General features: G+C 34.2%; 1 protein-coding gene across 2 annotated transcripts; it reads right to left on the bottom strand.

Annotated features, from left to right (window-relative positions):
• Positions 1 to 1,459: 1,459 nt before the first annotated feature.
• Positions 1,460 to 8,969, bottom strand: LOC130802328 (uncharacterized). 2 transcript variants are annotated; one of them, XM_057666291.1, is made up of 7 exons: positions 8,234 to 8,969; positions 5,625 to 5,747; positions 4,290 to 4,624; positions 3,021 to 3,765; positions 2,833 to 2,920; positions 2,658 to 2,712; positions 1,460 to 1,915 (listed from the first exon to the last, which is right to left on the bottom strand). In XM_057666291.1, exons 1-7 carry the CDS (start codon positions 8,757 to 8,759, stop codon positions 1,853 to 1,855), a joined length of 1,935 nt encoding a protein of 644 aa, XP_057522274.1. In that variant the 5' UTR covers positions 8,760 to 8,969; the 3' UTR covers positions 1,460 to 1,852. The 2 variants fall into 2 exon arrangements, with proteins under 2 accessions (XP_057522274.1, XP_057522275.1); XM_057666292.1 differs by lacking the exon at positions 8,234 to 8,969 and adding an exon at positions 6,411 to 8,211.
• Between the last annotated feature and the right edge of the window lie 6,894 nt (positions 8,970 to 15,863).

The following is a 15,863-nucleotide window of genomic DNA, read 5'->3' as shown; positions in this document are numbered from 1 at the left end:
CGACTCAAATTTTTTTTTTTTTTCTTTTTGGAAAATAATAATAATAATAATAATAATAATAATATTAATACTAATAATAATAATTTATAGATTAATGTGGTCTATTAGCTCAGTTGGTTAGAGCGTTGTACTAATAACGTGAAGGTCATAGGTTCGAGACCTGAACAAGCCATTATTTAATAATTATTAATTTTTTATCATAAATATGATAAAAAATTAATAATTATTAAATAATGGCTTGTGCAAGTCTCGAACCTGTAACCTTCATGTTAATAGTACAACGCTCTAACCAACTGAGCTAATAGACCACATTAATCTATAAATTATTATTATTAGTATTAATATTATTATTATTATTATTTTCCAAAAAAGAAAAAAAAAAAAAAATTGAGTCGCCCAAAATTGGGCGACTGAACCATGGTCGAGTCGCCCAGATCTGGGCGACTCGACCATGGTTCAGTCGCCCAATTTTGGGCGACTCAATTTTTTTTTTTTTTTTGAATAATAATAATTATTATTTAATTTTATTATTGTTGTTTTTATTATTATTATTATTATTATTATTATTATTATTATAAATAAAAAATTTGAAATAAGTGGTAAAATTGTAATTTTTAAAAAATCAGGGGCAAATTCGTAATTTCATTTGGAGAGGGGTGGCAAAAAAATGAAAAGGGTGGCGAAGTTTAGCAATACCCAATATTACGATCCGTGGGTGTCCACTTGTCGGTTTTTTTAAAGATGTTGATTCTTGAGAGTTGAGACCATCAGCACGTAAACTTAAATAATGTGCACAAAAATTCATGTGAGAGACGGTTTTTTTGAGAGATCATTTCTAATTAGACTGACTCATAAAGAAAAATGTGGAATAAGTTACTCGGTGGACATTAAAAATATTGTAAATAGACATTAAAAAATACAGTAAGTAGGCAAAAAGAATGATGTAAGTAGACATTAAGGATATTATAAGTAAGCATTAAAAATATTATAAGTAGGTATGAAGCAGGGGCGGTGCTAGGGGCAAGGGGGGCAGTGGACCCCCCAATCTGAAAAAAATAAATGAGCTTTTAAAAAAAAAAAAAATTACTGTAGCGATTAATTGGCGACGGATTTGCGACCATATTCCCGTCGCTAATTCGTCGCTAATTTGCTTTTCCATTTGGCGACGATGTTTCGCCCTCGCCTTTCCGTCGCCACAACCGATATTCGAAATTTTGACCCCCCAATTTGAAATTCCTGGGTCCGCCACTGGTATGAAGTATACAACATGTAGGCATTAAGGTTTAATGAACAAAGGCATGAGACATCGTCTCAGGAGACCGCTGAATGATGTGGTATAGAATAGATAACCACCGGTCTCTTCCAGTCTAATTACCTGCGTCATGTTATACTATATATGTTCCATGCTTACGTAGACAACAAAAGAAATAAGAACTTTGACAATTCAAGCTTGTAGAAATGTAGAAAGTCGAAAACCGAACAAAATGATGATATATAGATTACTGTAAAATCGTTAAGATTCTTACAACTCCGGAAAGTACATTTCGAACCACGCAAAAATGGGGAGGGGAAAAATTGCATTCACTACAAACATGGGCTACAAATGCATATCAATATAACTGCCCGGAGAGGCGAGGATTCGCACTCTTCACAGAGTCAGAATAAAACCCCAAAACAAATAAAAAGCAAAACACAGGGAAAATTGGACACAAGCAAACATTATTCAAACAATTTAAGACCATGGTGTGATGATAATAGTGACTCGGGCTTTATCGCCATGTTTCTTTCGTTCTGCAACACGATTTCCACTGTGTTGTACAAAATTGTGTTGCGGTATTATCTGTTATCAAGTCTAGCTCCACAAATGTTCCCTACGATATTCCCGCACAATCACTGGCACACTTGTTGGTGGAATCTGCGATAAATACGTTATAATAGTCATAAGCTAGTAAATCAATATGCTAGATAAATACACATCGGAGAAGGTCAATTATAATAGTTGCTACACACAAAATAGAAGAATCTTAACACTACCAAAAAAGGAAGATTGAATACGTAAAAAGATACGAATAGCTATACTATAAGGAATTCCAAGAGCACATTTAAGGTTCACAAGAAAGAAAATATGCAATACTCTTAAGTTATGACCAATGAAATTGGTGTAAAGTGCGATGAATCAGTTTCCTTCAAAACACAAGCACCGGTATGCAGAAGATAAAAACAATTGGCTGGGATAGAGCAATGAGAAGGACGCAGGAACTAGATACAGAGAGAAAAAAGAGCATCATGACGGCAAGAGCATGTCACTTTATTATCTACACTCCATAGCTTAAAAAGGATTACCCTAGAAAGCATGTTTTTTTTCCTATAGATAGATATCAAGAAGATTTCAATAGAACTTGCAGCAACAGAAACATCCACTGCCAATTATGTCAAAATAAAATACGATTTGAAATTCTAGCCACGATAAATTGTATAATGATCTGACATAATTTTTGCATCATTATTTCTATCAATATCCAAAGGAAATCCACATAATACAATGTCAAGATCATATTACTCATAAGATTCAAGTGAGTTTTAGGTATAGAACTAAGCTAGTATGAAGTGAACTTAAAAGTAGTTAAGAATCGGCTTTGTTGCATAAGAAATCTCACCATGCCATAGTCTGTTACAATCATAGAAATATAATCCGAAGGAGTTGTGTCGTACCTGTTAAAGAACCAGAAAAGAAGTCATAAACATGTCAGACACAAACCACTAAATGCAATACACATTACACACCCATATATATACTACTGTTGTACTTGTACATTGCTTCTAATAACTTACATCAGATTTAAAAGTTGCAAATTCTCGCTACCATCCAAGTAATTGATTTCTCTTCTACCAGGAACCTTTAAAATTGCATCGGAGTCGCCTGACGAGTAGTACAAAGACAAAATAACTCATGCTGGACAAAATTAAAAGAATAGACTAAGGGAAGCAGAAGGTAACCAAGGGCAAATGGAAACACATACCGAGTTCATTAAAACATATAGAATCAAGTTGAACCCTTTCATGAAATTTATACGCTTCACAGCAAACCAACACCGGGACATGGAAGGTATGAGCCACCATAGCTACACAAGCAGTCCCAACCCTAGAGTAAACTGTTCCATTTGACAAAATTGCAGCAGCCCCCAAGAAAACTCGAGAGACTTCATGCATAATATATGATACAGCATTTATATGAGTGTATGAGCACTTCAGACCCCTGGCTACCAATCTGCGAAGCAAAAGTTGGCCCTCAAGCTTTGGACGTGAGTCAACTATGACTACGCGGAATCGTTTTCCCATCTCATGTGCATGTAGAAATATCAATTCCACAGCCGATGATGACCCATAAGTGAGGAGGACATCCCCATCCCTGATTTTGGTAACAGCATGTTTGACTATGGCTTTGTCAGCAATCAGTATTTTCTCATTAATAAAATAATCAATATCAGATTGCAGAGAAGTCTTTGCTTCAGACTCAGACATACTCAAAGGCAACTTGGCAATTCGATTCTTCAAGAATCTAATAGCATTACCCATACTCACTGAAAGAGGCCTGCATTCAATCAGAAACGAAACATAACTACCAATTCTTGCAGTAAGGTCTCTAATCATAGCCTTTTCTGGCGGTGTCGAATAGTCTTTAATAGCCTCCTGAAATGCTTGAAGCATCGCAATGCAGCGGGCATTGCCACCTGAAATGTCTCCAGTTATATATCGGAGTCCAACCTGAAAATCAATCATCGGAATGAACTATCACAAAAAAGGAAAGGAAAGAAAATTCCCAAATAATTGTGCATGTTGGCCAAAAGAATGTTATCACTTTCACAGAACAAAGAGCTTTTTCATTATCACTATGATTTTAAGCAGTTCTAGGCAAGATGAAGGAAACAGGAGAGAGCAGGGACAGAGAGAGAAAGAGGTGGCCAGCTGACAGCCAACAGAGGTTTAAAAAGTTATGTAATAAGAAAATATGTAATGAGTAAGTCACCAGTTATTACTTTCAAAATTCAAGCACATTGCCATCCAGAAAATTGAAGTTATGAGCGATAAAAAATTGACCAGCATCCAACTCTAATACTCACACAACAAAGTTAAATTCTTCATCCCAATAATGAGGTTGGCTACTTGAACCAAAACAAATCAACGTGAGATTGCTTGTAACAAATATTATACTTAATTTGGCCTTAGCTGATACTGAAACCTCAAATTTTAGCCCAAACAAGATAACAAGACACAAAATGCAGCAATACCTTGTAAACAGCTGGATGCATTGGCTCTAATTGGAAAAACTTGGACTCTAGATCAGGTAGCAGTGTTCCATGTTCATATTGAGGAAGATGCCTAAAGAGTTCAACTCTGTTTCTCACTTCTTTCTTGTTTACAACAGCGCGCTTTTTTGCTTTCTCCACTCGTGTCTCATCATCAAACTGCATTCGAGGATGCGGGACATCCTTTTTCCTCTCCTTCTCTGACTGACGATCACCACCTTTCTTTTCAGATGCTGCAACAGAAGCATTATCTTTATTCTGCACAGAAGCCTTTGCAGCTTTAGCTTGCTTGGAACTCCCCGACACCCCAGCTCCAGCTACAGACAAATCATGTCAAAGTATAAAGAAGTCAATACACATACAGAATAATATGTCAAATGAAATTCATAAGATCATGTACCGTATAGCATATCCAAAAATAAAGTCACAAAACACAAGATAGTAAATAATAGAAAGGAAATCAAAAAAGCAAAAAGCATATAACTACAACAATACTAATAAGAAAGAAGAGTAAGCTCTGTAGTTTTTTTAAAAGCTAAGTCACAATTATTCGAGAAAGAGGTGGAGCAACAACACAGAAAATTTCCAGCAACAGAATTTTTATAATGAATGGCCCACGTCTGAATATATACATACTCAAAGTCTCACCAGTGATATCGATGAAGTTATAATTGTAGTATATGCCTACCACCTAGAAGAGTGAAGTATATTGCTCAGAAATCCTATATTCTAATTGATCAAATATAAAAAAGATTTAAAAAAAAAAATAGGACGCCAAAAAATATAACATCTTTAATACTCCAGGAACACATGGACACTGGATATTGACCAAGATAGACATCGCTACCGTTATTTTCATGCCAGCAAAAGACCAAAGGAACAAAAAGGAAATGGAAAAAAGTAATCAACTGGGGGGATTATGAAAGGCAGTATGGCACGACAATTAAAAAATGAGAACGTATCAAGTCTGTTGCCACCTGACAGGAAACATTGATAACTTAACGCCAAGAAAAGGAAAGGAAAAAAGTCATTTCCAAATAAAGAATTCAATAACATTAGAAGTTAGGTTCACATTATAGGTATATAAGACACCTCAAAAATTGCACTTAAGAAACATAAATGCAACTATGCCACAACCATCAGGGTTCAGACACAATCAAAACTTCCTTAACTACTAATTAATGCAAATGATTGATTGGTTGTATATTACAAGCAAGAAAGAATCTAGATTCAAAGTAACTCGCATAACATCGACCAAAATTTTTCATAAGAAATAACATGAACAATGTGGGACATGAAGAAATGAGTAATACACACCTTTTGCAGCAGCCTTAGCAGCCCTTTGGGATTCCTGAAGGGCACGCCTTTCAGCTTTAGACATTTTTTCCTTTGATGACTTGACAGGTTGTTCATTTGGAGCATACGCTTCTCCAGCTTTTTCTACAGAAAATCTTCAGGTTTTAATAATGCTACAACTACTCAGATAAGCAAATTTGAAGCATAGTATAGGCACAATATTCTCATAGATGTGCATACTTTGAAAAAAAACTAACTGGAAGGACGGGGCTTGGAGAAAGCTTCAAATCAACATAAAAGGCATAAAATAGTAGGAATGGGATTTATGTGAACATCAGTCCATCAGTACATTCTCATCAAAATATAAAAGCTGCTTGATAAGTTGGCTACTTGGCTTGAAGCCTCAAGAATCTACCCTATTGAGCACTAGCCATCTTGTTTCTACCCATGTTAAATAGCAACAGATGCTAATCAAAAGGATTAATACAACATCAAGTCAACTTCGAGTACATGCCTTGCGAATGATGTAAATCATAATAAATTAGTCAATAACTCATGACATCTACGATCGTTCTTCTATGTATAGGGAGAAGATCTCATATTCAACAATAAAAAAGTTGATAATGACAATGGGACGCAATTATGTCATACATAACAGACAATAATTTTTGATTTGGTGAAGATCATACAGCTTAAATTATATCCATGGATGTGCAAATTGCAGATATTGAAACATCAATGGTCAATTAAATGCAGCAAAGAACGAACAGCGTAGCATAACATAAATAAACTAAGAAAATGAATAACCTTCCTTTTAAATATTCCTAAGCACTGTCCACTGCTGAAGTCAATGTTCTCACCACTCACAACACCGCGAATATAAAGAGTCGTCACAGATTCACATTATACATTCAAAAAAAATACATTAATCCAACAACAGTAGCAACAAAAACTATATACTAAAAGAACACCATAGCAGCATATAATAGTTAATAACTCAAGAGTAAAGCCATTTTGGAGGGAAGCATCATCAAGACAATTCAAAATTTCCTTCTCATTGGAAGGAAAAAAATGACATTTTGTTTGAAAAATGTTTTAAACAAAATTTGATGCCTTTTGCTACTTTGTGTTTGTCAATATTGCACTTCACTAGATTATTTTAAAGAAAATATTGTAAAAGAAAAAAACCTACTATTACCCATTTGCTTAAAATAAACTCGGCTATAGATTAACTCAAAATATACCCAACTATTAGATGTATCTTCTAAAAATAAACAACTATTATATTATCTTCACAAAATAAACCCTAAAAAGACCAATAAGCTTATTTTGAGAAGATACATATAATAGTTGTGTTTGTTTTGAGCTAATCAATAGTTGATTTATTTTGAGCAAGAGGTCAATATTTAGGTTTATGTTTAACAAATAACAAATTTTCCTAATAAGGCATTTTACTCTTCATTTATGGAGTTGATGAACCAAGTTTGAACTGAGCAAATATAAATCATTATTATAAAAGTATTAAACAAATGGAAGCCTTATTAAAAGTTTAGATTTTAGAACTACATACATTTTATCAATACCAACTTTTACTTTGACTTCTTTAAACGTGAAAAGACGAAGATCATCCCATCAGTCACCTTTTCCTCTTCTAATTTACATCTCTCCTCTCCAATTTCTCACAGCCAAAAAAAAATCAATTAGATTGAAACATTACCCACTTCAATCCCTTGAATATTTACCCCACAATATCTTCAGGTTTGGAAGCAATTTGAAAATTTTAGGTGAAATAGGAACTCACGAGTACGCTCAAAGTAAACCCAAATGCTTCTAACACACCCAACTCAAACCCATTGTTCAAAATTCTAATCACACCTTCCTACTCTCATCTCCAATGCAGTGAGCAGATTCAACACTCCAATGGCTAGTCTCATCTCAAAAATGAATTGAACAAAACATGAAAGTGACAAAAAAAATAGAAAATGTACATCAAATATAACCTAAAAACCTACACCAGTCTAAAGTCTTAGCTTAACAATGCACCAAGCCACTACACCAGAACTTCACCACAAATCCAAAAATAATCAACATTTTCCTGAATTAAACTACGGCGGTGATTGATTTATTGGAAAACATTTTTTATGGTCTGGATAACAATTTCAAAGGAAAACACGAATGGCAATTGATTTTCTTTTGTTTGGTTTGACGGAAAACTCAGGGAAATCCAATTGTTGGAGATGGTTGAGCGGACAAAAATTGATTTCCTTCTAAATTTTGAAGGCAAATATTTGCAAAGCAATAATAAAAAAAAAATTTAAAAAAAAAAACTCTTTTCCATCCAAGTTTTCTGCTTTAATTCCCTTTTAATACGGAAAAATAATTTCCACCAAATTAAACATCCCAAAAAAGTAAATCGAGAATTTCGCAGCAAAAATAGCTAATTAACAATGTATAGCATAACCAGTTAACCACATTCAAACTCAAGTACTCAACCCCTATGAATCCGCTATTTATCTCACTCATAAACCCACCCAAACAATTAAATTTCAGCATACCCAATTAAATTCTAGCTAACAACAAAACAAATGCATAAGCATTCAATGCAATTTAATATCAAATTAACAATATACCTGATTTCCTAGACGACAAATTAACCCCAGTTGATGAAACTAGACTACTACTATCAACCACCACACTACCATTCCTCCCAACCTTCCCTACCATCAATTCAAACCCACCACCAACACCGCCACTCGGCAACGACGAAGCGAACTTACTACCACTTTTCCTCCCTCCTTTCGAAGGAGTAACCACAACATCCTCAGAATATTCCGACTCAGACGGAAAAATGTCGGAAGGATTGTAACTCCCAACAACAAGATGAGCAGTAACAACATCCGATGAAGGACGACGAAGCGGCGAAGAAATTACAGGACGAGAAGAAGTGAGTAGAATGTGAGTATCGGAAGAATGCCGTGGCGGTGGAATCATTACAGGAGATAAAGAATTTCCGGAAGGAGAAATATCGGCAACCGGAGAAGAAGAAGATGATGAAGAGAGAGAATCCGAATGAGTTCTATCGGGTGGTGCGAAAAATCCGACTTGACGGATTTTCGGGTCGATTACGGAACGAGTGTTGCGACGTGGAGGATCCATTGGAAGATTAGGAGAAACAACAATTAAGGTTAGGGTTTTGGAGGAGGGAGATGAAGGAGATTTGTGGAGAATTGCATATTGATATTTGAGGAATTGGGATTGGGATTAGGGTTTAATATTAATGGAGGGATTTTAGGGATTTGGGGAAAATTTGGGGATTTTATGTGGTAGAGTTTAAGAAGGAAGAGAGGGCGGTGGTGGATACGGCATCAAGCTCATCGACGATGATGGTACATCTTGATGGAGGGTAAAATTGTAAATAATGTACTGCGACATTTCACACGTGTGTGTGACTCATGTACCTAATATCTTTAACATTTTTTTATTAAAATATATATGTGAATGTGAATGTGAATGTAAATGTGAATTTTTAGATGAAAAAATTGTCAAAAACATAGGATAAGTTTTGTTTTGGTAAAAACTACTCTTGTTTTCTTTTGTTTTACTTATTATTTTTTTCATAAATCTCAATATAAATGTAGAAGTCAAATACATATCAATTGGGAGTTTATTATATTATAGTTATGAATGTTATTATTTAGAATTATTAATCGAGACGAATTTATTAAGATTTCATATGTAAAGAGTTTTCATAAAGATTGATAAAATATTGCAGTCAAAATTTGACTTTAATATTTATATATTTAATTTGGGAAGAACAAAAACGAAGAAAGTATTTGATTTTTAATCCCACAACTACTAAGAATAATATCTTTTTGTCGAAAACTACCAAAAAAATCTATTTTCATTGTCAAGACATATGAATAACAAAAGACATCCAACTTGTTGTTAGTATGGAGATGTAGAAGTTATGTATTTCTTATTTACATAAGAAAACACAAAAAAGAAACAAAGAAGAAGAATGACAACAAAAACGCCAAAATTGCTTAAAAAAGAAAAGCTATATTAAAAATTTTTAAGTCTCTACAAACATATAAATGTGTCTATTTTGACTATTATTTATGCATTTATCGTAAGTGATAGAGTTATTGGACTTTATAAAAAAAAATTGGAGATCCTCCAATCAAACTATTAATAAAATAACTTTGATGTGCCTACTCGAAAGACTAAATATTGTGACTTTGTGTATTGTTTTTTATTAAGTAGAATACGAGCAAATTGCTTGAGTATTGTTATTTGTTTATAAGCAGAATATAGGCAAATAGTAGCCTATGTCTATTGTTATAAAAATAAATTAATCCTCGAGATACTATTGGAAATTCGACAGTCTATTTTGAATTTGAATTCAAATTCAAGTTAAAGTTTAAAAGTCCAACTTTAATTTATAATAAAGTCAAAGTAGGCAGTATCGAAACATTTGATATAAATCCAACCCATTGTCATCATGCTTTCACCTTAGTTCTTACAATAAAAAATTAACCAAAATTTTGTGAAAAAAATTAAGATCTTAGAGACTTAGACAATGGTTGTAACTTGTAAGGATTGTTGGACATGTCATTTCAACAATAAAGGTTAAGTGTAGAAAATTCGAACACCAAACATACTCAGGTCCCTATAGACTATAGTCACTTACAATATGGAGACACACATAACCAACAAATTGTTGAAATACCATTGAACTAGGATCATTATTATTAATTTTTTTTTATTTTACTAAGATTTAGGCATTTATTATTCAAAAATAATAAAATCTCATAATACGTTTTATTTTTTCTCCATCATGCAATTTTAATCTTAGATCGAGCAATGGACCACTTATTATTTTTGCGGTCTATTTAGTCATTGGTACTAAATGGTAGTATAATGAGAATAATTTATAGTGTAAATTTTCATAATATGTATGTTGTTATTGCCATGGAAATAATACTTTGATCATATAAACATTTATTTGGTTCACTCATTATTACCTAATACTATATTTTCACATAATGATGATGCAATATATTAATAAATTTTGTAAAGAAAAAGAGATTGTTAAAGGAGAACAAGTATGATCATTAAACATGTTAATAGATATTCTACCAAAAGTACCCTAATTAACCTTCTATTTCATTCCAAACATTTAATGTCGATGACCAAATGAGCCGTTAAAGTAATGGATATGATCCTAATTAACTCGACAAAATCTTATTGTTGAAATTTGTGTCATGGAGTCGCAAATTTTTTTTAATTCTCATCCACACATTTAACTTATGTATTTTTCATTTCATCCACATATTTCTTCCTAATTCGCTCAATATATACTTCACCTTATTCCCACTTTTACTTTTTTTTTATATTTCAACCCACTTGACATCATGATTATCATTATCATATTCATACCTAGTTTATCCACCTCATAAAAACTATGGATATTTCATGATATACCACTGAGTTTCTCCGAAATTCACCATATACTGCACAAAATTTTTTGATTCACCATATACCATTGAGTTTTCATACGTTAGCACATAATACCATTAATGACAACTGCCGTCAGTGTGCCGTTTGTGGTAAATTAATAATTCACCATATACCATTATTTTTTTTTTTGCGTCAAATACCATTTTTTAAAAAAAATATAGCCATTGGCAGAGTGTAAGGGCTAGTTTGTGCATACATTGGAATTGTGATAAACAAAAGAAGTGTCATACAAACCAAGTAGTTAACATTTTGTTCAAAAGCAACTTGACACTAAACACTGTTCACCAAAAAATGACACTAAACAATGCTAAGCAGCGGCCTTTCTCTTCCCCCTTGTGTTGCCTTGCTGTGAAGAGGAAGCTGCATGTTTTGCCTTCTTTGCTGATGCCTTTTTTTCCTTGCATGTCACTGCATTGTGGCCTAGTTCTTTGCATAGGCTGCATTTGTTATTCTTGTGCCTCTTTTCTTTTTTTGCTTTATGATCAGCTCTTCTCCTTTGCTTAGGTGGTCTGCCAGCATTTCTTTTCCCTTGGCGTGGTGCAATTTCTGGCACATCAAGTGAAGGCCAGTGAGTTGGATCAGCCATGGGGTGGATGTGGTCTTCATAAGTGAGTTTGTATGCAGCCCCCTTGTAGAAAGGTGAGACAAAGTCCCTAGGATCAAGTCTCTGGTTGTAAATGACCCTGAGACCATGCTTGCAAGGGATCCCTGATCCTTGTCATTCCCCACACCCAAAAGTCATATTTCCAAGGGTGACAGGGAACTTGGCATGACCATCCTTCACCTCAAACTCTCCACCACCAGCTGCATTGACATGGCAGAACCTAGACTCATCAGTCGTAGTCGCCAGCTCCCTATTTGCATGCTCTGTCAACTCACTAGGTTCCATGCCCACTGCTTTATCGAGCCTGGAACCCATCTTTTTCATGCATCAATTCCTGACAGCTTAATTATTCAAAAAAAAACCATAGTAAGAAACAACATTCTTTTTGCATTTAAATGGGCAAAATAGGGACACAAATTTACCTTCCAGCAATGTCAACACAGGCATGTCCCTTTTGGCCTTTATTATTGCATTGAATGACTCTACGAAGTTAGTTGTGTTATGATCACAACAAACTGTCCTGTCAAATATGTGCACACTCCACTGCTCTTCTACATTTGTGAGATAATCATATGTTGTTGCATCAAACTCTTTTATCTTGGATATAGCTTTTCCAAAAACATACTCATTGTAGGCATTTGCAACAATCCAAAACTGCTTATGAAATGTTGTCTCACTCCATCCTGCAGCCTTGCAATTTGAGTACAAATGCTGGCAACATATTCACCTGGTAGCTCTTGGGAACACCTCAAACAATGCTGATTCAACCCCCTAAAAAAACAAGACTAAGTTAATAAAAAACTTCATAATCTCAAATTAAAGACAAAGAAGAAACTTACCCTCATCCTGTCACTGATAGAAGTCCAGTCATCTTTCTGAGATCCATACTGAGCAAACAGGCACCTCAAGTTTTTGAAGAAATAAGTCCGGAAATCAATGCTCTCTGTGTCAACAATCCTATAGGCTAACACAAAGATCTCATTATTCTCATCTATTGCAATTGCAGTGAGCATAATCCCTTTGTAATACCCACTTAAATGTGCACCATCTATTCCTATGATAGGTTTACAACCACCTAAGAATCCTCTCACTTAAACTGCAAAAGATATGAAACAGGCCTTGAATTTCAAATGTCAGTCCATGTAACCAGAGCATAAGACCTAAGATTTGTGGACTTTATCATTTCAGCATACTTTGGAAGAGTTGGATAGGACTCAGCAAACCCACCATGTAATTGCTTCCTAGCTAAACTCTTCACTTTGTATAACAATCTCAACTTCACATGGATCCTGTACCTTTCCATGCACAACCTCTGCAATGAATCAACTGAAATGTCTAGGTATGCCTCTAAGTTTTGTAACAATTGTCTGCATAGCCATGCTGAAGAGACCATAGGATTCTCTTCCAGCCTCCCACAAGTTGCATGCTCTCCTTCTAGCTTCTTTATGGCCCAACTGACTTTGTCTCTTAGAACTGAAGCATGAATCCTTCAAGTGCAATCCCTCATCAAACACCTTGCTATGTACCTCTTACTGTCAGCATGGTCAACTGAAATAGAGAAGCCCTCTTGTATGCAGTAATCTCTGAATACATTTAGAAACTATATTTTGGTTTCAAAAATCAACCACTCCTCAAGAACAATGGATCCAAATGGTAAGTGAGACCAGATTTTACCCTTTTTGTACATTTTGTCTAATACATGAGACCCATCTAAGTAATCCTCAAAGGTCTTCTCATGTATATTATTACGAACATCTTCTTCTCTCACAATATACTCGTCTTCAATGTCCAACTCCATATCAGAATCAGCCGCAACATGAGAAGCTTCATCATCACCATCTTCGCTATCATCAGAATGCCAACCTCAGACTCAACATCAATTTCTTCAACCACCAATTTTTTTTTTCTGCTCCTAGGGTTGATTTGCCTCCCTGCTGCAGTTTTATTGCCAACATCAAGGCCAAACTTAACAGTAATGCTTCTAGGCACCCTCCACTCTTTAGGTTTAAGCCTGGTTTGTTCTTTGGGCTGGGTTGGTTGCCTAGGCTACTGTTGGGTTGACTGTGCAGGGGGTATTCTCTTCTTCTTTGGAGTAAGCTTTTTTCTTCTTGGAGGGTTATTTGGTTGAGATGTTTTTGATTGTGAGCATGGAGGTTGTGAGGGTTGAGGTTGTAAATCTCCTGGTAAAACTTCATCAGATGCTGGGGTAGCAAACACTCTTACATATTCAATTCTATCATCATCAACATTCAAAACAGGAACCTCTACAGCCATATTATATGTCTGCTGGGCCAAAAGCTGCTCCTCAGCTTTTGCTTCCTCTGCCATCCTTCTATTCTCTTCCTCCATTAGCCTAATATTTTCAAGCCTGTTTTTTAAAGTTTTTTCCCAACTAGCTTCTGCAGATTGAAACACAAGAGATGGTGTAACTGTCTCTTCTATAAACACTTCAATTTCACTCTTCCCTTCATTCCACTCCCACATTTTTAACATTGCCCCATCATTAAGTAACTCTAACTTACGATTTGTTCTAGGTTTACTCACAAACAGGGTGAAGTATTTAGGGAGATATACGTTCTGTTTCAATGAATCCTCAAATATATACTCAATCAACTCCATCAAATTGGTCTTATCACTGTCATCCACCCTCACATCAAAAGTACTCCCTGGAGCACGAACTAACAACCACATTATACTCATCCTAACAAACTGACATAAATGTATCGTTTTCCACCAAATCCTAACCCTAACTCAATTTTGCAAAAAAAAAAAAGAAAATCAGAAATCAAAATGCAAATGGATAAGGATAGTAATACCTTGCATATGCTTAATCCACCGAATTATCGAACTTTGTGCGAAATTCAGTCACGACCACCACGCTGCATCACAAACCTGCAATTCACTTCACACAAATCGACACTTTGCGAATTTTTGATGGATTTTAAGGGTTCCAGATCAATGAGGACGAATAGAGAGTTTCTTGAATGGAAAAGAAGAAAGATGGGGCATCAATTTTTTGAAGACATACGTTGTGTTTGGGGAAGTTAACTCTAACAATGGCGCCAGTTGAATGCGTAAGGCATACTGGTAATTTACCACAAACAACACACTGACGGCAGTTGTCATTAATTTTATTTTGTGCTAACGTACGAAAACCCAATGGTATATGGTGAATTAAAAAATTTTATTGTGGTATATGGTAAATTTCGGAGAAATTCAGAAGTATATGATTAAATATCCATAAAAACTATAATCAATAAAGTTTGAGGAAGAATGAAAGAGGATTACCATATTCATAAAGGAGAATACGGTTAAATAAGTCCTTCAATTTAAAAAAGACCTACAAATTAAAACAAGATAAGATAGGACAAAAAATACGATAATATAATACAAGATAAAAATTAAAACTAATAATATAATTAAATATTCTTAATTTTCACCCACTTATAATTGCGGTTATTTCTTTGTCACACCGGATTATAAATTACGAACCCAAAACTTGGCCACGTACTATCTGAAAATTACAGTACAAAATATATTATAGTAGCTGTCATATTCTACTATGATAATACATAGATCATAATTTAAACCCTATATTTTATACTAATATATTTATCTCAGCCGTTTATTTAACAATTTAAAATTAGATATTCAAGAGATTTTCCTTCTGCATTAAAATATTATCACTGCAACAAATTAAGAATATTAAATGATAAATTGATACCTTCATTATTATATAATAACCATGTCCATACTCCTACTATATAGCTTCTATATCAATTATATCTTCATTATTACTTATACCTCTTTATTTTCAAACATAAAAATGGTTTTTTTTTCTTCTTCTTCCATACAAAAATTCAAGCTTTATTAAATTTCCTGTAATTTCTCTTTAAATGGCTACAAAATTTTGCTACAAGAAGAATATAATCATGAATTGTCTGAATAAATTAATAAGGGTACGTAAAGTTTATATTTCATGCATTTTAAGTATTTTTTTGGGTGTTTTATAATTTATATGCTGTTTACTTGGTTTCACTATTTACTACAGTATTATAATATGTATATTTTTTTGATTTAAATATTTTAGAACTAATATTCCCAATTAAAGTCATATGGATAAAGAAAAAAAAATC

This window comes from Amaranthus tricolor, chromosome 16 (genome assembly GCF_026212465.1).
Source record: "Amaranthus tricolor cultivar Red isolate AtriRed21 chromosome 16, ASM2621246v1, whole genome shotgun sequence".
NCBI classification, from domain to species: Eukaryota; Viridiplantae; Streptophyta; class Magnoliopsida; order Caryophyllales; family Amaranthaceae; genus Amaranthus; species Amaranthus tricolor.
The sequence above is the reverse complement of the archived record's forward strand: the minus strand, read 5'-3'. Positions and strand labels throughout refer to the sequence as shown.